Source organism: Mus musculus, chromosome 8 (assembly GCF_000001635.26).
Source record: "Mus musculus strain C57BL/6J chromosome 8, GRCm38.p6 C57BL/6J".
Taxonomy (NCBI): domain Eukaryota; kingdom Metazoa; phylum Chordata; class Mammalia; order Rodentia; family Muridae; genus Mus; species Mus musculus.
The window spans coordinates 33,352,466-33,377,300 of record NC_000074.6 but is presented as its reverse complement, the minus strand read 5'-3'; the positions used below and the strand labels follow the sequence as shown (position 1 = coordinate 33,377,300).

At 39.7% G+C, this 24,835-nt stretch overlaps 1 protein-coding gene across 5 annotated transcripts in view; it reads left to right on the top strand.

Annotated features, from left to right (window-relative positions):
• Wrn (Werner syndrome RecQ like helicase) overlaps window positions 1–24,835 on the top strand; it is a 151,172-nt gene that overhangs the window by 8,243 nt on the left and 118,094 nt on the right. For 3 of the 5 annotated variants that reach the window (XM_006509093.4, NM_001122822.1, NM_011721.4), the window contains exon 2: window positions 23,902–24,006. In XM_006509093.4, coding sequence (XP_006509156.1) covers window positions 23,929–24,006 — 78 coding nt within the window. In that variant the 5' untranslated portion in view covers window positions 23,902–23,928. Of the gene's footprint in view, window positions 1–15,776; window positions 16,134–23,901; window positions 24,007–24,835 lie in introns of those variants that run through there. The other 2 variants (XM_006509091.4, XM_017312662.2) reach the window with 2 other exon arrangements.

Below are 24,835 nucleotides of genomic sequence, written 5' to 3'. Positions count from 1 at the left end.
CCTTTATTAACATTTCAGTATGTGGTGCAGCATTGCTAACTGGAGTCCTCAATGTTGTACGTCAGATCTGTAGACCTACCATTCCCACACAGCTCTAAGAATAGACCTTTGGTCTGGGAATGTGGCTTAGTACATAAAGCGCTTGCTGTCCAAGTGTGCAGATGTGTTCCATTTCCCAGAATCCACCCAGTAGCCAGTTAAGAGTCTGTGGTCTGTAATCCAGTGCTCTAATGGAAGCTGAAAGAGCAGCCTCCCCAGCAGCCTCCAGACCAGCTAGCCTGGTGTACGTTCGCAGGGGTGGGTGATGAAAGACTCTCTCTCTTAAGGTAGAGGACCCGAGCCTACCTCCATAGGAGGCACCAGGTCCCACATCAGCCCCCACATGCTCTTTTATTTCTCTCCCCACTTTTTTGATCTTGTCCATTCATCCTCTGCTGGGCGCTCACATTTGTGAATACTGCTGCCATGAACATGGGAGCAGATGGAGCAGGTATATCTCCTGGGTGCTGATTTCATTTCTTTCCTGGTGTATCCAGCAGGGAGAATGCGGAACAATGTGGTTTGTTTTTATTAATTAATTAATTAATTAATTAATTAGTTTTGGTGCCTGGCAAGTGCTCTACCACTAAGCTTGCTCTTTTTGTAAAAGGATACCTTTCTCCAGTGCTACTTACAGAAGAGACTCTTAGACTTTTCTTCTGGTTCAGCAGTGGAATTTCAGCCCAATGCTGGGCTTTCTAGCCTTAAGTTAAAACACCAGTTTTATTTAGTGGTCAGTTTCTGACATTGCTGATGAATCATTTCATTTTTTAGGTATTTATTTTTTGAAAGTTTTAAATCATTTTTCAAGTGCCATGGTTGGAGCTTAGAGTCTTGTGTGTGCTCTACAGGTGTTCCACCATAGAGCTTCATCCTCAAACCATAGGTTTTTTGAGATAAGGTCACTCCATGTATGTATGTATGTAGCCCAGGCTGGCCATAGGAAGTCTTAATCTTCCTCTTTCTGCATTTTGAGTGCTGGGCTACAGGTATCTTCCAGCACACTCAGTAGAACTTTCTATTTTGAAGGTACAAAACTAACTACTGTATTCATTATGGTTGTTTGTTTAAGGTAAGGGATTAAAGGAAAGATTCCACAACATAATTTTATTTTTAGACATTTATGGATTAGATAGAGTGCTAGTATGGAAAACATCAGGCAGATCTAAACGGTAAGGATCTATTTTTATTTTTAGTTGTTATTTTGTGCGTGTGTGTGTGTGTGTGTGTGTGTGTGTGTGTAAAGGCCAGAAGTTGATACAGGATGAAGTCCATACTGGGTATGATCCTCAGGCATTTTTTACCCTAGTTTTTGAGCTTGGGTCTCTCACTGTACCTGGAACTCAGTGACTCAGATGGACTGACTGACGTGCATTCCCAGAGGCCTCTGGTCTCTGCTTCCCCTGCATTGGCTTACAGATGTGCGCTCCCCCCCAGTCCCCCTCACGGTCTAACTGTGGGTGCTCCTGCTTCTGCGCTTTATCAGCTGAGCTTTTCCCAGCCCCTTGGCTGTTTTTGAGACCGGGCTCCACTCTGTATCCCAGGTTTCCCTGGAACTCACTATGTAGCCCACATTGGCCTTGACTAGGGACAGTGATCCTGCCTCAGCGTCTCCAGAATCCAGGTTACAGGAATGAATTGGCATGCTGGGCGGTAAGGCTGTATTTCCATCTCTGCTGGCTTCTGTGTGCTGGCTTCATGTCTAGGCCTTTCTCCCAAGTAGGCTTTGCTCGTGGTTGTAGAAGGTCTGAGCTTCTTGTTCTCAAATGAACACCATCACTTTAGGTCATTTCCTTAAAAGAGAAGATTTTTAGTTTTAGAAATATTCTTAGAAATCTCAAAAATTTCCCTTGTGTCTGTTTGGACTTGAATCATATATTTTGTTCTTAAAAAGCAAATTCAGGCTATGGCTTTGATTTTAGGCCTGAGTTTCAGAGTCACTGTGGCAAGGAGAATGAAGATGACCTATAGGCCGATTGGGTCCACTATAGGAGCTGGCTTAGTCGGGAACTGTACATTATCTGAATTAAATTTATTAGTGTGATAAAGGGAGTCTAGTGCAGACTGGAGGCTGCCTAGGCAACCATGAATGTCCACTTAAAAATGAGTCCTATAAAATTTCACCTCAGCCTTTATGAAGGAAGAGTAATAAACAGAAGGAAAAAAGGAGACAACTAAGCATGTTTTAAATGGACTTGAAAACTTTCTCTGCTGTCTCCCAGTCTATAAGGGCTGATTTTAGCTGACTCGCTAAAGCTACTCACAGAACAGAGGAAATTCATTAAAAGTAATGAATTATTTAGGTGGACAGTGAAATTCAGTTATAAAGCATTTAGCTGTGCCACGGATTCAGTTCAGGTCATGTCATGTTCCTGGTTTATGAGCAGCGTGGCTTCTCACCATGACACAGCAGAGAGGAGAAGGGGAGAGGACGAGGAGGGGCTTTTCCCTTTCCTCTGTGGCTGGCCCTGTAGTCTCATCACCTTATATTTGGTTGATTGACATTTGTACCTTATACCAGTTGGCTCTTCTTAATATAAAACTGTGTCTTCCATAAGACTTGACAGGAAAATTTATTAGCTCCCTAAAAGAAGTAGGGATCTCAAAACCATCTTATTATGACTCAGAATTGCCTTGACTTATTGTGGTTGAATACTAATGGGTGGTTTTATTTAGTTTTGCGCGCGCTGGACTGGCCAGCAGTAACGACGCTGCAACAGGATTCTTCTGCACACGTTTATTGGGAAAGCTTGATTGCAGAGGCGAAGAGACCCCGAGCCCAGAACTGGTGCTGCTTATATAGGCCTAGGAGAGGCATGTCTCACACTTGGATTGGTTATGCACTAAGCCTCATTTGCATGTTCCTCATCTGATTGGCTACTCTCTCTCTCTCTGTACCTCACAGAGCGTCATTATCATACCTCATTTGCATGTCTCACATCTGATTGGTTATACTCTCAAAGCCTCATCATGCCTGGACCAGGCAGTGTCTTTGCAAAAAACTTTACTGCATATGTACACATTGGTTGTTTGTCCAAACTTATGCGTGGTGGCCAGCAGTAGTCAGTGCCACTCTGCAACGGCACATGTGGCTTCCCACATCTCCCCCTTTTTGTTTTAATAAAATGAGGCTGGACTAGGCCTGTGCAATTATGTCCATCCGCCGTGGCTCCTATTTTAGGTTGTTCCTCTAATGTCAAAGCCTTACCTGTCCATGTCTTAGGTTGGACTGTGCAGGAGGAAAGTTGCCTGTCTCTGGATACCTCAGTGCTGTGTGACAGTAACTGCTAAATGACCTAGGGCGAACTCTGTAAAAGAGGCCAGCCAAAAAATGAGTTAGTGGGGAAATCATGATTACCCTATTGCTTGCAATGAGGAAACCTCAGTGATGTGCAAGGGCTGATCAATGATCGTTGAGTCTCTCTCATCTCAGTGCCATGGAGTGCAAGAGCAGAGAACTCAGATGCTGACTAATTCTTGAGCATAGATAACCAAATTTCAGGGGAGGAGCCGTTTTCAATAGCTAAAAGTGCCTGAGTTATAATCACCTTGTCACGTTTTTGTTGGGTTCTGAATTTGCATACCAACCAGAGCATGAACACCAGTCCACAGCATATGGCAGCACCAAACAAAATCACTCCCACCCATTCCTTAAAGTAAGAAAAAGCAGAGGTAAGCCAGGTAAAGTCTCCGAGGGTCACTGGTTTCACTCTGGTCCCATTAAGGTTCAGGATCTATATCTGCAGCCTTGTCTGCAACCTTTCCAGCTCCTGCGACCAGTTCCCCTTCAGGTAATTCGATAGGTCTGTACTTTTAATAAAAGTATTATTAATGTACCTATTGGGAGTAATGCACACATGCAAAGTGGATGCCACACAATTCATTTGTATGACATCCATCATCTGTTCCATGTCATGTTGTAAAATATCCACTCTGATTCACTAACATTAACCCTGAGGTGATATGAGAATCCACCCTTTGCAGGGTAAGCAATGCCTCAGACGTTTTTTTTTTGTTTGTTTGTTTGGTTTTTTTTTGTTTTTTTTTTGTTTTTGCTATCTGACTTATAGTGTCAGCAGTATTAATTTGATCTGCCCAATTAGAGATAATCTTTTTCTTAAAAAATATACAGGGTGTAAAAGGTTTATCTACATTATGCACAAAGCATAATGTATAATTTAAATGAAAACTAGTACTCTTATACACCCGTGGCTCTTGAGGAGTTTGTCGTGCATAAGGCACATCCAAAAAACATTCCTTTGCAAAAAACAAAGGCTAGGTAGAAGAATTGGAATGTACCGGTAAAGGTACTGGCCATGATCTTACTATGGCCCACAAAGGTATACTTATCCCGGTCTCAATTATCAGGAGCAGGAGGAACATCTTGGGGTTCATCTTGCTCTTTCACGGTCCTTGTCAGTTGCGTCGGGACCCAAAGTGGATTTTCTTCACCCTGTGGAAAAACACAAATAGCTCCCCGGGATCTGATTAAGATAGGATCCAGGCCATACCATTTATTATCAAGGACATTTTTCCATTTGACCATTTCATTGGGCGATTGAGGCCATTGTCCGTGCCTTTTAAATGGTGATCTTTAAGCATTATCCAATTTAAAAAAATTAAGAGTAAATATTGTAAGGGATAGAGCCATCTTTGGCGTCATAGCCTCTATTCCCCCTTTCTGTTTTTGCAAATATTGTTTCAGAGTGTGATGGGCTCTCTCAATGATGCCTTGGTCCTGTGGATTATAGGGCAATCCAGTAATATGTTTCACTTGCATTTGTTTGCAAAATTGGCTAAATTTAGAAGAAGTATATGCAGGACCATTATCTGTCTTTAACACTAGGGGCTTGCCCCATGCAGCCCAAGCCTCTAAGCAGTGAGATATGACATGAACTGCTTTATCCCCTGTCAAGGGAGAGGCATGTAGGACACCAGAACTGGTATCGATGGATACATGTACATATTGTAATTTCCCAAAAGATGGGATATGCGTGACGTCCATTTGCCAAACATCTAGAGGTCGCAATCCGCGAGGATTAACACCCATAGAAGGTGCATTAATAAATTCTACACATTTACCACACTGTAGGACAATATTTCGGGCTTCTGTTCGTGTGAGCTTAAACTTTTGTCGTAATGTAGAAGCAGGGACATGATAAAGCTGATGAAAATTCTTAGCACTTTCTATAGAACTTTGTGATAGGAAAACCATGTCTCTGGTGGCTGAATCAGCAATTGCATTTCCCTTAACCATAGGTCCAGGTAATGATGTATGTGCTCTAATAAGTTGAATATAAAAGGTATGCTCACGCATCAAAATACAATTTTGTATTTTTCTCAAAATTTCAGATACTGGACTAGACTGCTTAAGATTTCCGGCAGTCTCTAATGCTAGAACCGCATTAACTACATAAACAGAATCAGAGATAATATTTATGGGCATAGGAAATCTTTTAAAAACTTCTAAAACCACCAAACATTCTACCAATTGAGGGGCTCCTGGTGTAAATTGCAACCTTACAGCCTTTTCATTGATTACATAACTTCCAATTCCTGTTTTTGATCCATCTGTATAAATATCAATGGCTCCCTTTATAGGGGTATTAGCCGTTACCTTTGGAAATATTACTGGATGTAATAACATAAAATGTAATAACGGATGTTTAGGATAATGATTATCAATTAAACCAGAATAACTGTATCTAAGAGTGGCCCATTCATCTATAGTAGCACACAATATTTGCATTTGTGCGACAGTATAAGGGACAATTATGCTATCAGGCATTTTTCCAAAGTGAGTAATTGAAGTTTTTATCCCTTTGTGTGCCATGTTTGCTACCATGGTGGGATAATGCTCTATAGTCTTATTAGGGGATATATGTGGATGTATCCATACTAAAGGACCATCTTGCCATAACACAGCAGTTGGCAAATTTATGGTTCTTAATATGCATAGGTACAAAGGTTCTTGCTCATTTATACGATTTAACTGTTTTTTGGATAGCTCTTTCCACCTTCCTAAGAACATCAGAAGCCTCAGGTGTTAATTGTCTCAATGAGTTAATATGTGATTCTCCTTCTAAAATTTGAAATAAAGGTTTTAATTCAGAAGTAGGGAATCCTTAAATAAGGTCTAATCCAATTTATATCTCCTAATAATTTTTGAAAATCATTTAGTGTCTTTAGATGATCTTTTCTTATACTAATCTTTTGTGGGGTGACACATCGTAAAGTAATAGTGGCTCCTAAAAATTGACTAACATTAGACTGCTGTACTTTTTCTGGTGCAATAATCAAGCCATTATTTTTTAAAGTTTCATTAAGCAAGCCATAAGCTTGCTGTATACTTTCTTCTTCTGGTCCACCTGATAACACTGTGTCTCCTTTCTTTTTCCTTTTTCTTTTTAAGCCCTTCTCCTCTTCCGACATACTTTCTTGTTGCTCTGTAAGGATTTTCTGACCTGTCTTGACTGCCTCTACACACAGTTTCAAACAGTAACAGAGTCCATATATCAGAACAAACAAGACCAAAACTATCAGACCTACCCACAAAGGGTCAATGGGAGAAAAAAGCATAACTCATGAACCTTAACTTGTCCCAAAGCCGGGAACCTTATCGTCTCAATCCTTTCTTTCCTTCTCTTCTCTCTTTTCCTTTTCTCTTTCCTTTTTTTTCCCTTTCCTTTCCCTTTTCCTTTCCTTTACTATTTCCTTTTCTTTATCACTGATTCCTTTTATTTTTCCTCCCTTTTCTTTTTCTTAAAAAACATATCCCCCTTTAACCTGGGGATAAATTTGGGAGACTTACCGGTACCACCGTTCCTCAGCTGAAGAGTTCTGAATCCACGCAGTCAGATCCTTCTCAGCAGTCTGTTTTACGGGAACCTTTATTAACTGCTCCTTCCCCGTGATGCAGTTCTGAATCCTCCCTGTAGCAGGGGGTCTTCGCTCGTGCCTGAAGATGTTTCTTGTCCCGGGTTTTCGGCACCACTTCTTGGGCGCACCGGACTGGCCAGCAGTAACGATGCTGCAACAGGATCCTTCTGCACACGTTTATTGGGAGAGCTTGATTGCAGAGGCGAAGAGACCCCGAGCCCAGAACTGGTGCTGCTTATATAGGCCTAGGAGAGGCATGTCTCACACCCGGATTGGTTATGCACTAAGCCTCATTTGCATGTTCCTCATCTGATTGGCTACTCTCTCTCTCTGTACCTCACAGAGCCTCATTATCATACCTCATTTGCATGTCTCATATCTGATTGGTTATACTCTCAAAGCCTCATTATTATGCTCAGGCCAGGCAGTGTCTTTGCAAAAAACTTTACTGCATATGTACACATTGGTTGTTTGTCCAAACTTATGCGTGGTGGCCAGTAGTAGTCAGTGCCACTCTGCAATGTCACATGTGACTTCCCACAATTTAGGTTATCTGTTTTGTTTTTTTAATTTGGGCTGTTTGGAGGGAAATTAAGACTAGCAAAAAAATCTATGATAGATTAGTGACTCTTAAAAATCTATTTAGTTAAGGAATTTAATGAAAACTTTGTTATAGATTTCTTGGTTACCCTCTTTTTCTCATTCCCTTCTCATTTCTATTTATACATCTTTAAAATAATCTATAGGTTGTGTATATATGTACATATACATTCATACTAGTTGCTAGGAAGTGTAGCTAACATGTACAATTACGTTTTCTGAAAATATCTAAATATAACAGAGTAAAAAAATCAAGATCAGATTTTTTTAATCTTTAATTTTATTTATTATTATTTTCTATATGAGTGTTGTGCATGAACATCTGCAGGCCAGAAGAGGGCATCAGATCCCATTACAGATGGTTGTGAGCCACCATGTGGGTGCTGGGAATTGAACTCAGGACCTGTGGAAGAGCAGCCAGTGCTCATAACCTCTGAGCCATCTCTCCAGCCCAAGATCAGATATTTTTGCTTATATATTTTAAATCAGAATATAATGTGTTAGATACCATTAAGACATATTTAAATAAAAGGAGTTTTTGTTGTCCCTTGACTCCTGTCTCTTCCATCTCTCTTTCTGCCTTTCTTCCCCGACTCCATACTCTTTTCCTCTCTCATTCCACGTCAGTCCTTGTCTGATTTCTGTCCCTCCTCATTACCTCATATTACCCTCTCAGGGTCCCCAGTCGAGACTGTTGGGCCTGACCCCACTTATACTTGTTTACACATGGACATCTGTTTATTCAGGCTGGGATCTGTCTGTGTGTGAGGGAGGACATGTGGCTTCTTTTGTATCTGAGTTTGGGTCATCTGACTTCCAGGTCCATCTATTTGCCCTGTAAATGTCATGATTTCTGTTTTCTTCGTTAAACTCAAAAATATAAAAATGGTCATTATGGTCAAAACGCAAGTTTGTGTTTGTGCCTGTACATGAATGTGGAGACCAGGGTCAGTGGCCTAGGATTTGCTCATTAGGTTAGGCTGTGCTGACTGGTCCCTAAGATCCAGGGGTCCTCCTCTATGCTCTATGACTGTTATTTTAAACAACAATTTTTTTTTATTGGAAGTTGTTTTGCGGTAAAAATAAGATAATTGTGTTGGTGAAATCCAAACTGTCTAACCCAAATTAGAACCCATGATAACCAACTGAAGTGCTAAAATCCATTAAATTGTTTTGGTTTTAGGAGTTCTATGTGGCAGATTATTCTTACTATGACTTACCTAGTCTTATAAACATACCAGTCATTGGAATTCTTTTTCTTTTTTCTTTTTTTCTTCTTGTTTTGGTCTTTCTTTCTATATGCATGAACTTTGGATGAGAACACAAAAATGATTCAGATTGTAGCTGGAAACGTCTAAATATAGTTTGTGTGTAGTTCCGGAGCAAGAGAATAGGTTCCTACTGAAACACAGTCAGGGTCCATGGATAAAAGTGAAGTATGGGGTAAACGAGTCTTCATTTCTCATTTGTTTGAATCTATCATATAGAGGACTATTCAATCTAAAAACACTTTTGTGGTTAACGGTTGGTAATATATATACATATTCTTTGTGTAATATATATATATTCTTTGTGTATTTTGTCTGGATTTGGTATCTCCAACTGTAATTATATTCCATTTTTGTCTTTTATTAGCATATATTAATTGTGTATAATAACCAACTGAAGTAGGACCTATATTAGTTGTATATTAATTAATACATGTATTCCACACATGTACTTATAATGTGTTTGGCCACACACCATCTATTGTTACCATTCTACTGTTCTTCTCTTCTGTCCCAAATAGACCTTTTTACTTTCCTGTCCCTCTTCTTCCCTTCTAGCATCTGCATATAAGAGATGCACAATATGTGCCTTTTTTTGAGCTTAATGCCATGATACTGTAGTCTTTCCATTTCCCTGCAAAGGAAATGATTTTGTTGTTATTTTTTTAATGATTGAATTATACTATGCTATATGTATATAGATCCCTGTGCTGGTTAGTTTTTTGTTGTTTGTTTTGGTAGAGGGTCTCACAATGTAGTCCTTGACTGTCCCAGAATCACTATATAGACCAGACTGGCCTTGAACTCATAGAGATCTAACTTGTCTTCTAAGTGCTGGATTTAGAGGCGTATTCCACCACACACATATTATATGCCTGAAGAGGATGTTGGTTCTCTTAGGATTTGAGTTAAAGATGATTGTGAAGCTAGCATGTGGATGCTGGGAACTGAACCCAAGTCCTGAAGAGCAGTAAGTGATGATCTTAACTGCTGAGCCATTCATTGCTCTGGTTCCAGGTTTTTGTCAACTTGACACAAACTCTAGTCACCTGGGAAGAGGGTACCTTAGTTGAGGAATTGTTCCTATCAGATTGGCCTATGAGTAAGTCTGTGGAATATTTTCTTGATTAAGGATTGATGTGGGAAGGTCTTCTGGTAAATTGGTCTTCTGGTATATAAGGAAGCAGGCTGAGCAAGGCAATAGGCACCATTCCTTCATGGTCTCTCTTTGGGTTCCTGACGTTAGGGTCTGCCTTGGCTTCCTTTGATAATGAACTGTAACCTATAAGACAAATGAACCTCTCAGGTTGATTTTGGTCAGTGTTTTATCACAGCAACAAAGAAACTAGGACCAACACATTTTCTTTATCCATTTATTTGTTTATAGGTATCTACACTGATCCTATAACTTAACTTGGCTATTGTGAATAGTGCTGTGGTACATATAAGTGTATGCTTTATTACATGTTGACTCTCATTCCTTCAGGAATGTATTCAGGAGTGGTGGGGCTAGACAATATATTAGTTCTATTTATTAGAGTATTACTATTTCTATTCTATAGATAAGTTCATATATTAGTTTGTTTGAGGGACCTCTATACTGGTTCCCATAGTAGCTGCACTAATTTACATCCTCTCTAATTTCAGTGACCTAATATTCATTCAAAAAATATTGTTTATATCCATGCACTTGTGTAGTTTCTGTAGCTTGTTTTGCTATTGAGTTGTAGTTTTCTTTCATTATCTGAATTATTTCAGTTGTTTTGCTATTTGCTTACACCATTTGGGGTCTAAAATGTGATTTATTTTATTGGTAGTAACTTGGGCTTTTTCCTTAGCTGTTGGTTTAAATATTCTGTAGATCCCTTTAGTCTATGTTTCAGTTTCATTGAAATTTCTTTGCTGATTTTTTGGTCAGAATTATCTATCTATTGATGAGAGTTGTGTATTGAAGTTATACAATCTAGATCTGGATTTATGTATGTGTGTTTTGTGAGATGGTTGTATCAGTATGCCATTTATATACATTTAGAGTTGTTCTATCTTCTTGATGAATTTCTATGTTACTATGTAGTGACCTTTATGCCTATTAATTTTGACTTGAAGTCTGCTTTGTTAGATATGAGTATAATTATTCCTGTTTGATTTTGCTTTCTGTTTGCTTAGAATAACATTTCTCCATCCTAGCACTTATTTAAGTCTCTGTATTATTTGCTAGTGAGATGAGTTTCTTGCAGACAGCAAACAGTTGGATTTTTTTTTCCAGTGCTGAAGATCAAATTCAGAGCATTATGTATGGGTGACAGGCACTCTAAGTTACTGATTTTTAAAAATTGATTCTACATGTTTTAGAGAAGTAAGATTGTGTTAGAGTTATTAGTGAATGTGAAGTTCTCCATTTTTCATATTAGACCCTTATTTTTTTTAAACTGGGTTAATGTTTTATTCTTCCTTAATTTTTACTTATTGACTTATTTAAATTTTCTGAGCTTTTGTGCTTATACCCATTTTTCCTCTTTTGTATGTGATATTTCTTATCTTTCCAATGCTGGCATAGTTATACTAGTTTGTGTATATAATTGAAGGTGTTTTCTCTTTTATTTTGAAGAATGCTTTTGATGGTTATAGTAATATTTTAGGGCTTGTAATAATATCAATCTGTGATCTTATAGTAGATTGTGATCTTAGGGTTTCTGCTGAGAATCCAATGGTAGTCTCATAGATATGTCTTTGTAAGCAACTTGATACTTTCCTCATTCAGCTTCATTATTCCTTCTATTGTCTTTACTCTTGACAGTTTAACTGTCATGTGAAATGAATATGTTTCTGGTTGCATATATTTGAGATTCTACATGCCTTTTGTACTTGAATGTCTAGTTCTTTTCCTAGGTTTGGGGAGTTTGCTGTTATAATTTTAATATATTTTATGTCTTTGTTCCTTCTTTTATACACCAGATTTGATCTCTTGATAGTAGTATGCAGTTATGCTTATTACTTTTTTATTGCGATCTGAATATAAAAAGTATTCAAAGTTATTTTCAATTTTTAATCTTCTGCTTTATACAAGTCTATTTGTAGGACATTTAGTTGTTCACTTACAGTTTTTATTTGAGGTGAACATTTTATTTTCAAGATTTTTTTTCCTTCTTCAGAGTTTCTCTTTGCTGTTTTTTTTATACATATTGCCAAATTTCTAAGTCTTGAATTGACTTCTTTATTTCAGTCATGCGCTCATTTAGCTATGTAATCACTGATGCTTTTAGAACCAGTATTTTAAGTCATCGTGCACTTCCATATTTATGAGTACAGTTATTACAGAATTAGGACTTTTTGGAGAAGCCATATTTCTTGCCTTTTCATATTTTTTATGTAACCGTGTTAGTTTGTGTCTGTTTGGAGAGATAGTGCTCTGGCTTTTAGAGGGTGGCTATCACTTAATGAGCAACCTTCTCTGTGCACTAGAATGTCTAGAACCGCTCAGAGAGGAGGAAACAAATCACAAAAGCAACAACACAAAAGCAAAGAAGATGTAGAAATGCAGTGAAATCGCTAAAAGACAGCCGCTACACTTGCAAAGTCACAGAAAGGAAAGTTGCGGGATCACATGGATCCAACTGTGAAGTATGAAATTACTGAAAGAGTCCTGTGGGGTGGCTGATGCTTGGAATCCGGGCCTTTAAAAGGCCGAAGCAAAAGGATCACTGTGGGTTTAAGCTGTCCTGGGCTGCCCAGTGAATTCCAGCACAGCCTGAGCTATAACATGAGACTCTTGAAAAAAAGAGAAAAACACTAAAAGTACAATTATTAATAACCAAACAAAGGAACTGGTAGCATGGTTAAATAAAAGGAAAGAAAGACCAAGAGGAAGAAAATCAATATCCAATTATGAAGAAAGAAAATATTAAAACTTAAAGATTAATAAAAATAAATTATGAAAGAGTTTTTTTAAAAAGTAAAGGCAATTACTAAACCTATTTTTAAATAAACAAAGAGGCAAGTAAAGTGGAGAAGCTTCATTTGGAGTCCACCAAGTCTAGAGTGGGTTGTGGATCCTCAGTGGGGTCTACTGTAATCCTTTTTGACTCTCACTGTGGAGACTGGTGCTTATTGCTTGATAAGGGCTAGGCCAGTCAGGAGTAACTTGTCAACTCCAAGACTGCTTTCACTTTAAAGCTCACTTTATTTGTGTGCCAAGAGCTTCTTGAGGTCCTAGAGAGCTCTGGGGCCTAGGATCTGGATGGGTTGAGGAGTGAGACAAGCAAGTGGAGCCCTGAACTTTGCAGTGGAGAGAGAGAATACAGGAGACGAGGCACCCTGTCTACAGGTCTCAGCACCTTCAGCTCATCCCCAGCAGTGAGGCACCCTGTGGGAGGCAGGAGCTGGGGAAATTCATAGGACCTGGGCCAGAATGCTTACACCCACCGTGCCATAAACCCCATGTGGAAGGGAGGCAGCTTTGGAGGTCAAGCAATAATGCATAGTTATGGCCTGGGCTGTTGGTTTTCTGTCTGGACTCCACTCCCACAGTTACCTGGCAGCATCCAGGTATGCTCCTCTCCACAGTTACCGGGCAACAGCCAGGTAGGCCTGTCCCACTATAAAAGGGGCTGCTTTCCCTCTCTTGCCTTTCTAGCCTCTCTTACTCTCATACTCTTGCCCCTGTTCCCCCTCTCTCCCCATTCCCTTCCTCCCTCTCTCTCTCTATGTGGTCATGGCCGGCCTTCAATTCTCTACTCTCCCCTTCTCTCTGCCTCTACTACTCTCTGAACTCCCCTCCCCAGGCCCTAAATAAACTCTATTCTATACTATAGAATGGCTCCTCAGGGGGAAGGGATGCCTTGGCATGAGCCTGCCGAGGAACCCTCTTCCCCCACACCACCTTAGAACATATCTTAATAGCTCTTTCTCTTTTCATGATCACAACATGGGCCTTTGACTTCTCAGCCTCCATGACATGTGGTTTGCTCTGGGCCGCAGAGGGTAGGGCCTCTAGCCACTCTAGCTCTTAACTCCCTGCTGTTTAAACTTAGTGGGTTCAGTCTATGTCTGAGTCCTTCCTTTCCTTAGCTGCTTCTCTTGTTCATCTCCTACCCAGACGGTGTGGTATGGTGCCCTCAGGCTCTTTGACTAGTGATTACTCCATGTTCGTAGGGCCCAAGATTAGCTTACTCTCAAATAGTAGGATGCTACTGCCTCCCCTGCAGAAACCTGAGGTATGGGGAGCAATGTAATGAATTTCTCTTCAGTGTTAGCCTACTGTACACTGGTCTGTGCCATACCAAATCCCCTTGTTGGGCTTAAGGCTTGGGAGTATGTGGGTTTTCTCCTGTGGCAAGCAAGGAGTGTAAGTCTTTTTTGTCTCTGGGGTAGCCTGCCTTAGTTTGTGGTTCTATCTTTGGTTTCCTAGCCACCTTGCCTCCCAGGAAGCTGAGGTTGGAGCGATGGATTGTTTTCTTCTTTTCCCCTCAAGACCTTTCTCTATGCCTTTTCCCAACACCTCTCTTGAGCCAGTGTTCCTCTTTCGTTGCCTGAAACTGTCTTGTTACCCCGACTCTTCTTACTCTCAGTAGTACATAAAGGTACCATCCGCTCTGCCTGGAACTTACCACAGAGCTTACCTGGAATCCTGGACTCATAGAATCCCAGTGCTTCTAAGAGGACTCAACACACTCCAGGATGTGAGGTAGAAGAACAGTAAAAGAGCATCACTACTCATCAGCATTCCAGTTCAAGATGGGCGGGCACGGTAGCACATCCCTTTAAATGTAGAACTTGGGAAACTGCAGATGGCAAGATGGTCACTAGTGTGAAGCCAGTCTGGGTTTACACAGTAAGGCGCTGCCTCCAAAACAAGCCTACAGAAAACCACCGTAGACTCTGAGTTATTAAATTGAGAGGAAATGGCCAAAGTGTATCCTGTAATGAAATAATCCTCATATGAAATTGTTCTTATATGACATTGGAAGACCTGTCTTGCTCTGTCTTTTCAGTTTTGGATACATTTTCTTGACACAAACCGGTATCAGAGCCAGACTCTTTTCTGCTCTAACATCTTGCTTCTGTACGTTATAATCCTCAGTCCTCAAGCGGTCTTCGGCGACGTCAGCTACTCTTTTTTTGTACAGAGTGATGGTTATAAAGTCTTCTTGTTGAAAATCACTGTGAACTTAGTAGCTATAGTAAAATTTTCATAAAGATCCGTAGAAATTAAAATTATAGCATAAATATACAACTAGCTTTTTCTAACATTTTGTTATCAGATTTCAGAATAATCATACATTTTTTACATTTTTACTAAAAAATGAGTATTTACATATTTGACCAAAATAAAATTGAACCATTTTAGATAATTATTGAAACAATTTCCACATTAAGCAGTATAACTGCCAATTAGTTAATTGCTGAATGATTACATATTAGTTATTAATATTGTCTAGCAACAACTTTATCTTATACTCAAAATGATTATATTGGCCATTTAACTTAATTAAGTTTCTCGCTTTTTTAATGCTTTTAGAAAAGATTGGGATGCCTTATTTAGTTTAGCCCTCAAGCAATTAGGTGAGGCAATTACCATGGTAACAGAAGGTATTCATTTCCTTACCTTAGCTAAAGGTTTTGGGAACAAAGAAACCTCTCAGCTCATCCATTGAGACCCAACTTTCTCCTGAGCCTGGCATTAAGTGTTTGTTCTCTAAAAGAGGACTTAATTTTAAGTGGGGAAAACATGCCCCTGAGCTGAGTCTCTTTGTCATAGGGCGATTAAAAAGCTACCTCTTCTTAATAGGAAGTGTGGTCTTAACTTTTATATTTCACATTTTATATTGAGAATTTCTACACTCATATAATGTTTTGATCAAACTTTCCCTTTAAATCCTTGCCTTCCCTATCCTCTTTCTTCCTTTGTTTCCTTCTTTGTTTGTTTGTTTGTTTCTCTCTCTCTCTCTCTCTCTCTCTCTCTCTCTCTCTCTCTCTCTCTCTCTCTCTCTCTCCCTCTCTCTCTCTCTCTCTCTCTCTTTCTTTCTTTCCTTCCTTCCTTCAAATGCCCTGAACGTCCTTACGCTGCTTCTCGCTGCATGAGTACAGGTCACCTGAGATACCTACCTAGCCGTCAGGAACCACATCCTGAAGAAGACAGACCCTTGCTTCCCCAGCGGCTGGCTATCTGTTGCCAATACTGTAGGCTTCATGAGCTTCCCCTCAGTGCATGCTGAGATTTGGCTGGCTTGATTTTTTTTGCATGCAGACATAGCCTCTGAGATGGACAATAATCCTGCCAACAGTCTTCCTGCCCCTCTTCTGCAATGATTCCCAAGCCTTGTGACATGGGAGTCACATTTAGAGCTGGTCAGTTTTTGTTCTTTTTTCTTTTGTTTTGAATTAAACTCGAAATCTCATTGGTATGCTCTCTTTTGACAAAAGGATACCAGACCACCTCTCCTAACGGTCTAATTGCTGTCAAATAAAATCACTTAAGGTGTATTTTTCAACACATAATTTATAGTTTTTGACAGGTAATTTATTAATATTTATTTGGCTAGTTCTACCATTTCCAAGCAGAAATTTTACTTACTAAATTAGCTATCATGAGGCAAATTTTGTAACTAATTTATCAAAAATTCTGGTCATGGTGGTGCATATGTATAATCCTATCACCCAGGATTGTGGTTCAAGGCCAATCTCAAAGGAAACTTTGTCTCAAAACAAACAAACAAACAAACAAACAAACAAACAAACAAACAAACAAACATGAAACAGAACACATTAAAAAAAAACCAGGGTTTTTACCAGAAATTTAATTATTAAATATATCTTGGAAATTAAAACCAAACAACAACAACAACAACCCCCCTGAGTATGCTGTTAAAAATACCAGTACTAGAGGCCTGGAGACATTGCTCATGCTTGAGACTATTAAGCATTCTTACAGAAGAATGGGTTCTGTTTCTTGCAACCTCATGGTGGCTCCCAGCTCCCAGTATATGGACATCTGAAACTGGAAATGATAGGAAGAATTAAGGCTTTACACAAATATCTGTCTAAAAACACGCATGTGCTAGGCTGTCTATATACAGCGACTCCTGAATATTCACACTTGCATTTAATTTGAATTCTGCATTGTGATGCCATATAAACTGTAAGTGCAGTGGAATTCAGGAACTTGTGATACTTTCTGTTTAGTTTAAGATTAAAATTGCAGTTACTATGTAGTGGGTAAAGGTGCTTGCTTTGCAAGCCTGACAGCCTGGCTCAGGGTTCAGCCTCTGTGTGATGTAGGAGAGAAGCACACCAGAGCATCAGTAACACTGTCAAGCCTTGGTGCCTCTCATGAGCTGGATCCCAAGTTGGGCCTGTCATTCCTTTTCCCCAGGCTCTTCTCCATATTTTTCCCTGCAGTTCCTTTAGACAAGAACAATTCTGAGTCAGAGTTTTTGACTGTGGGATGGCAACCCCATCCCTCCACTTGGTGCCCTGTCTTTCTATTGGAGGTGGACTCTACAAGTTCCCTCTCCCCACTTTTGAGCATTTCATCTAAGGCCCCTTGCTTTGAGTCCTGAGAGTCTCTCACCTCCGAGGTCTCTAGTACTTTCTAGAGGGTCCCCCCATTTCAGAGCAACTGACAGTGCATTGGGCTTACCAAATATTTTGTAAACTTCTTGTTGTTCAGATTTAATTACATCTTTAAAGAGTTTTGTCCCGAGCTATCGTTCTCGCCGGCAAGAACACACACTGACAACCGGATTCTTCTGCAGCAAGCTTTATTGCTTCTTAAGGAGGGAAGACCCAGACCCCGGAAAATGGTGCTGCTTATATAGCCCTCAGCGTGGCGTTTCAGCACCTGATGTGGCATGTCACCTCCTGATTTGTTGCTCACCCATCACCTCATTACTATGCCCCGAGATGGGCAGTGACTAGGCGTGAGTTCACTCTTGCACTTGCGCACAAGGCTTGTTTATTAGTTAGGCACAGCGGAAGCCAGTGCCATCTTATAATGGCGATTGCTCGCGGCACGGCTCTCCACAGAGTTTACCAGAAAATGTATTCATAAAATGAGTGTTATATTACTTTCCTGTTATATTTATTCCCAATAATATTGTTGATTTTATTGTACAGCTTTTTGCTATTGTAAATATAATTTTGACTCTGCCCTAATTTCTGAGGATGCATTGTCATATCAGAAAAAGTTTTATTATAGTTTCTATTGTGTTTCTATAGTTTTTATTATAGTTTCTAGTTCAAACCATATTACTGTTTTCTTTATCAATTGAAAGAAAGCAACTTTTTAAATTATAGGCTCCTTGGTTCTCTGGTTATAAACAATGGTATGCAAAATAAAACCACTTACCACTGTGTCTCTTAAAAAGAAAGCAGGAGAGAACTGACTTCACAAAGTTGCTCTGTAATCCCCCACGCATGTGTCATGGTGGGAGCTTGCTGGCATTCAAACATAAACATATCACAAACGCACACACATACACACATACTCTCTCTCTCACACATGCACACACACACACAATTTGTTATTTCACTATTGAAGTCTTGAGAGACCAAAAGAAGGTTTTACACTAAAAGGAACATTTTTAATTATCCCCTCTGTTTCCTTTTTGAAGACTTGTAATATAATTACATTATAGTTAAAACTGTAGCAATCACAGATCACAGGTAAGATGCCCTGATAGCCCAGAAGTAGTAGCATGAAACAATGTTTAATTAATGCTGTCTGACTCTCAAATAATAACTAATAGTACTAACAGAGCAGATGAGAGCTTTTAATAGTATTTTGAAAATATTTTATATAAAATTTAGTCATATTCAAAGCTGTCCATATGATTGGAAGGTATTAACATGTCTCCTCTTTAAGGAAACAGAGACTCTCTTAGCTTTAAGGGCTTTGTGCCCTTGGTAATCCATGTAAGGGGCCTGAACTGCTGCATAGCAGTTGGTTGTAAAGAAGTTTTTAGACTGCTGAGCGAGACGCTCCTCCTGCTGTTTGCTACCACTTGATTAGAAAATGGTTTGTGTGGTGGTTGTTAAATAAAATTCAAGTCATGATCAAAAGTAAGCATAAAGTCCAATATATAGTAACCTTAATAATGGGGGGAGGAGAGTGAGTACTTGTCGAGTGTTCAAGAAGTCTCAGGTTCCGTCCACAGTCCCACATACACCAGGCACAGGGGCACAGACCTGTCATCTCATCTCAGTATTCGGGCAAGAAAATCAGGAGTTCAAAGCCATCCTTGGCTACATAGCAAGTTTGAGGCCAGCGTAGACGTCATGACATTCTGTCTCAATAAAACAAGCAACAACAAGAACACTCCCCAAACAACCTTCCCTCAAGTCCAAAGAAGACTGAGACATGTGAGATGCACAGTAAACTAGGATCATCAGGAGTGTGAGGGGCTTAGAGAGGATGTGGGGGGGGGGGACTACACTGTATGAAGCTGTCACAAAGATGCACACTAGACAAGGGAAATGTCTTTAAAATGCAGACATATAATCTTATTTACTATTGTGTGTGAGTGTGGGTAGACACATGCCATGGCATGCATGTCAACTTTCTTGCTTCTCTTTTTCTACCTTTCCATGGATTCTGAGTCTCCAATTCAGGTCACCACGCTTGTGGAGTTAATACCCTTATCTGCTGGGCTGTCTCATCAGCGCCAAAGAACTTGTTTTTAATACTGCCTGTGAATGAGATGAATGGCACTACTGAAAAACTGTAAATTAATATAAATTATGCTGATCCCTGCTTAGCCTCAAATGAATGAGACCCAAACTATAATTTATTTATTGGGCTCTGCTCAATTACTGCGGGATGACCCCAAATCTATTCTCTAATGCTAGTCTGGCTACTTCCCCAACTGTGCTCCCCAAATACTTGCCGTCTGAATCTTCCTGGGTGATTCCTGCTCCAGCAGCCTGGTGTCTCAGGAAGGCATTTCACCTAGGCAGTGCTGCTGGTCCATCAGGACTAATGGAGATCTCCTCTTTTCTATGTCTTCTTCCCCATTCCCACCCCACCCTGTAATTGGTTGTTGCCAGTTTTACTTAACTAATAGTTTTAAATTGGATAAGTTTGCACAACAAAGGTGGGTTGTAACTAGGGATTTGCTTGTCTTGGCGCAACCAGATCATGGAGTACAGAATTTAACATATGGATACAAGTAGCACCAGACCAACCCACAATAAAAAACAGACAAAAAAAAAAAAACCAGCAAAAAAACCCCCCATAGACAGTCTTTAAATGATAAGAGCCTCCGGGAATGGTGGCGCACGCCTTTAATCCTAGCACTTGGGAGGCAGAGGCAGGCGGATTTCTGAGTTCGAGGCCAGCCTGGTCTACAGAGTGAGTTCCAGGACAGCCAGAGCTATACAGAGAAATAAAACAAACAAAAAACAAAAAAACAAATGATAAGAGCGGAAAAGTTGTAGGTGGTAATAGATGGTTAGACAGGATAATTTCAGGGAAGATTTAAGTTATTTAAAAAAAACCTATTTATATATGCATGCAATTGTGTGTGAGTGTGTGTGTGCACACGTGATTGTATGAGTGTGTGATGGCCAGTGCTCTTGGAGGTCAGGGTGTCAGATCCCCTGGTAGCTGGAGTCTCAACTTGGGTAGAAACTTTTAGCCTCTGAGCCATCTTTCTAGCCCCAAGATACTGGTTTTGTAAATAAATTTACCTTTAAATTCTCTTCCTGGGGGGTATCTAGATCCAATTTTGTACGTAAGCAGATATTTCAAATTAAAATGATGCTGGTGTCACACAGCTGCCGATTAGTTACTGAGATTTACGTTTGCTTCAACATTGTGCTGAACTACGTGCATAGCTTTTGTAAAAGGTTATTTGCTGAAACTAGTTTTCTGGTATTTCACCAGTAATATACTCTGGGCACAGAACAAACATGTTTTCTGACTCAATATAAATATATTGCGTGTGTGTGTGTGTGTGTGTGTGTGTGTGTGCATGTTATAAAATCCTGTCTTCTGCTCATGACATAGCTGTTTCATTAACTCACAGCAGTTTGTATTTGCCTGCATGAGACCTATATAAGATCAAGCCAGTCAGAATCCCAGCATGCAAAGGGGAGATGCTATCTGGGACCCACCCTTCATGGGAGATACAGGAATTGGTGGCTCCTGGGGGAGGGAAGAGTAATTTTTCTTTGGGAGTGTGGCCATTGTCATCTTGTCCATGTTCCAGTGGATAGCCCTACACTCATACACAGAAGCAACAGTAACTGGACTTAGTGGGTTATAAAAAATATTAGAAATGGAATTTGTATACAACCGAGCCGTATCACTCCTGATCATATACCCAAAGGACTTTACCATACAATAGAAGTATTTGCTTAGCCATGTTTATTGCTAATCTTTTCATAATAGTGAGTATGTGAATAAGTGGATGAGTGGATAGAGAGTCTGGAACTAGGTAGGAGACCATGAACGGGAACAGTAGGTGTTGAGAAGGGGCAGGAGCAGAAAGCAAAAGGTCACATGGGGCATTGTCTTAGTTAGGCTTCCTATCGTTGTGACAAAACACAAAATAAAATCTCCAAAAGCAACTTGGGGAGGAAAAGATTAGAATTTACGACTCTTGAGTTCATACTCCATCACTGTGGGAAGTCAGAGCAGGAACTCTAGGCAGGAACTGAAGGAGAGGCCAAGGAGGAACACTGCTTACTGGCTTTCTCTTCATGGCTTGCTCAGCCTGTTTTCTTATACACCAAGAACAACCTGCCCTGGGGTGACATCACTTACTGTAGACCAGGCCCTCCCACATTAATCATGTGTTAAGAAAATGTCCCACTTGCTTTCTTTAAGGCCAATCTTATAGAGCTGTGGGAAGCCACATGTGCCGTTGCAGAGTGGCGCTGGCTACTGCTGGCCACCACGCATAAGTTTGGACAAACAACCAATGTGTACATATGCAGTAAAGCTTTTTGCCAAGTCACTGCCTGGCCCCGGCATGTTAATGAGGTACTGAGAATATAACCAATCAGATGTGAGACATGCAAATGAGGTATGATAATGAGGTTCTGTGAGGTACTGAGAGAGAGTAGCCAATCAGATGAGGAACATGCAAATGAGGCATAGTGCATAACCAATCCGTGTGTGAGACACGCCTCTCCTAGGCCTATATAAGCAGCACCAGTTCTGGGCTCAGGGTCTCTTTGCCTCTGCAATCAAGCTCTCCCAGAAGGATCCTGTTGCAGTGTGGTTCGAGTCGGGCGCACGCAAAATAGAGCCTTTTTTTTTTTTTTTAAATTGAGAGTCCCTCCTCCCAAATGACTCCCGCTTGTGTCAGGTGGACAGTAAACTAGCCAGGACAGTTGACCCCCTTGTCAACTTGGCACACCAGTACTTATTATGAAAACATAACCTTTCCCTTCTTTTTCATTTTTAAGGTCTCATATTAATATTATAATATAAGCTATAAATAACTTTAAAAGTTTCATATTCTTTAAAAATTCAAAAACTTTACAAGTTAAGTCTCTTTAAAATATCCAAAATTTCTCTAAAATTACCAAGTTTCTTTGAAATATCCAAGGCCTCATAAATGGATGTTTCTGTAAAATTAAAATAAATTACTTTCTTATTCCAAGAGAGAAGAAGCAGGGCACAGCCACAGAAAATTCTGAGTGCACATTAATAACTAAGTAAGATAATGCCCCATAGGGTTGTCTTCTGTCGGCCTGTCTTACAGAGGCAATTTCTCAATTATGCTTCCCTTTTCTCAGACAACACATACTTGTGTCACATTGGCAAAAATCTAGCCAACAAAGGCTTGAAAGCAGAAGGCTACTGGGGATGGCAGGGCTCAAGGACTGGGGACTTGGTGATTAGGGAGAAATAGGGCATAGGAAGAGAAACCGCAAAAACAAAAATTTCTTGTAAAAATGCTACAATGAAACCTAATCATCTGTATATAATAAAAAGTGAATAGAACAGATTGTACATCTGTAATTTGCTATCATCTTTTGACTTCTGTTAGTGGTTTTGAAATCTTGGCAAAAAGCAACATAACCATTAACAGTTCTAAATTGCTTTAGGGTTTATAAAACCTGCATTTTCACATGAGTTTGTCTTATTACATTAAAGTTGGGTGGATCTGGGAAGAGTTACACTATGTATGCAATTCTCAAAGAACCGAGGAAAGGAAGATAAAGTTTCTTTATATTATTTAATAGTGCCGAGTATAGTAGGCTGTTCCTCCATCTTAAATGCGTGCTCTGATTTCTTCATGGTAACAGAGGTTTCATCAGGAGACTCTTCCAAAACATATTTAAAACTTTACTCCCCACAAGACATTTGGGTAACAGGAACTTTCCGGAGGTGTGAGGAGTTTACTACTTGGCTTTAGTATAAATCATGTAGGAGCATGGATGCATTTCATTATTGAAAAAATAATATATTTGGAGTCTCATACTTGAAGTCTGGGTTATATTCCAGAGAGCCCTCAAAACTAGTAACAGCTTAAGAGAAAGATCATCCAAGAAACCCTTTCTTTTTAGGGAAGTGTCTCGTACTCAGCCAAGAGCACAGTGAAAGGGCTTAGTATTGGACAACTATTATATCTTCAAAACTAGGTCTTTATTTTATTTTATGAATAAATCCAGTAGTTGCTCTGAGTCAGCTTATACCTTATGAGAGATGATAATTATACAGAAAATCAAAGATGCTGAAAATGTAATACCTCACATACTGAGGGATCCTGTTCATTAAGGAGATAAAAATTATTCTTTTGAAGGAACAAAGCTATACACATATTAGAATTTTGAAACAGCCACAATCATAGAACTTAATTTGTTATAAAAGGAAGAAGTAATGTATAGTTAATAAGCCTGGCATACTGCTTTTGCTTCTCTGTGGTTTAAGCCTTGTCCTTGAGGCTAGGTGTTATAACTCATACTAAATATGTATGTTTGTTTCAGGCTAGGTATCATATCCTACACAAAATATGTATGTATGTTTCAGGCTAGATGCTATATCCTACACTAATTATATATGTTTGTTTCATTTTCAGTCCTATCTATGGAGCTGTCTCTGAGCTTTCTGTCAAATATTTGTCATATTTATTCATAGATATTGTTTATTGGAATTTGCAAACAGGGCATTTTAAAGACAAATGAAAATAAAATGGAAACCACTTCACTACAGCGGAAATTTCCAGAATGGATGTCTATGCAGAGTCAAAGATGTGCTACAGAAGAAAAGGTAATTGTTCATTGATTATTTGTCTAAATGGGCAATCTTGTTTGAGTTTGACTATGTAGTGAGTCACCTCATTGCTTGTGAGCTTTGGGTCATTGTTGAGGTAAAACTTTATGTTGTGTGAATGAACCAGAACTAAGTTGTTGAAAGGTAAATGAGACTCAATTTTATACATGTTTTATAAAATGAGATTCCCTAGTGTATATTCTTTCTTTTTATAGTTAGCATTCTTAGTTGAAGTTATTGGTTTGTTCTAATTCAAGTAATAATTTATACAATATTAATGTTGGCTTTTTTTGGTTAAAATAGTTTGAGTCCTTAGAGGCTTAAGATCTGATAATTAGCCACCAACATTTTTTTCAATATTTTATTAGATATTTTCTTCATTTATGTTTCGAATGCTATCCCGAAAGTCCCTTATACCCCCTCACCCCGCCCTGCTCCCCTACCCACCCACTCCCACTTCTTGGCCCTGGCGTTCCCCTGTACTGGGGCATATAAAGTTTGCACGACCAAGGGGCCTCTCTTCCCAATGATGGCCGAGTAGGCCATCTTCTGCTACATATGCAGCTAGAGACATGAGCTCTGGGGGGTACTGGTTAGTTCATATTGTTGTTCCACCTATAGGGTTGCAGATCCCCCCAGCTCCTTGGGTACTTTCTCTAGCTCCTCCATTGGGGACCCTGTGATCCATCCTATAGATGCCTGTGAGCATCCACTTCTGTGTTTCCCAGGCACTGGCATAGCCTCACACGAGACAGCTATATCAGGGTCTTTTCAGCAAAATCTTGCTGGCATGTGCAATAGTGTCTGCGTTTGGTAGCCACCAACA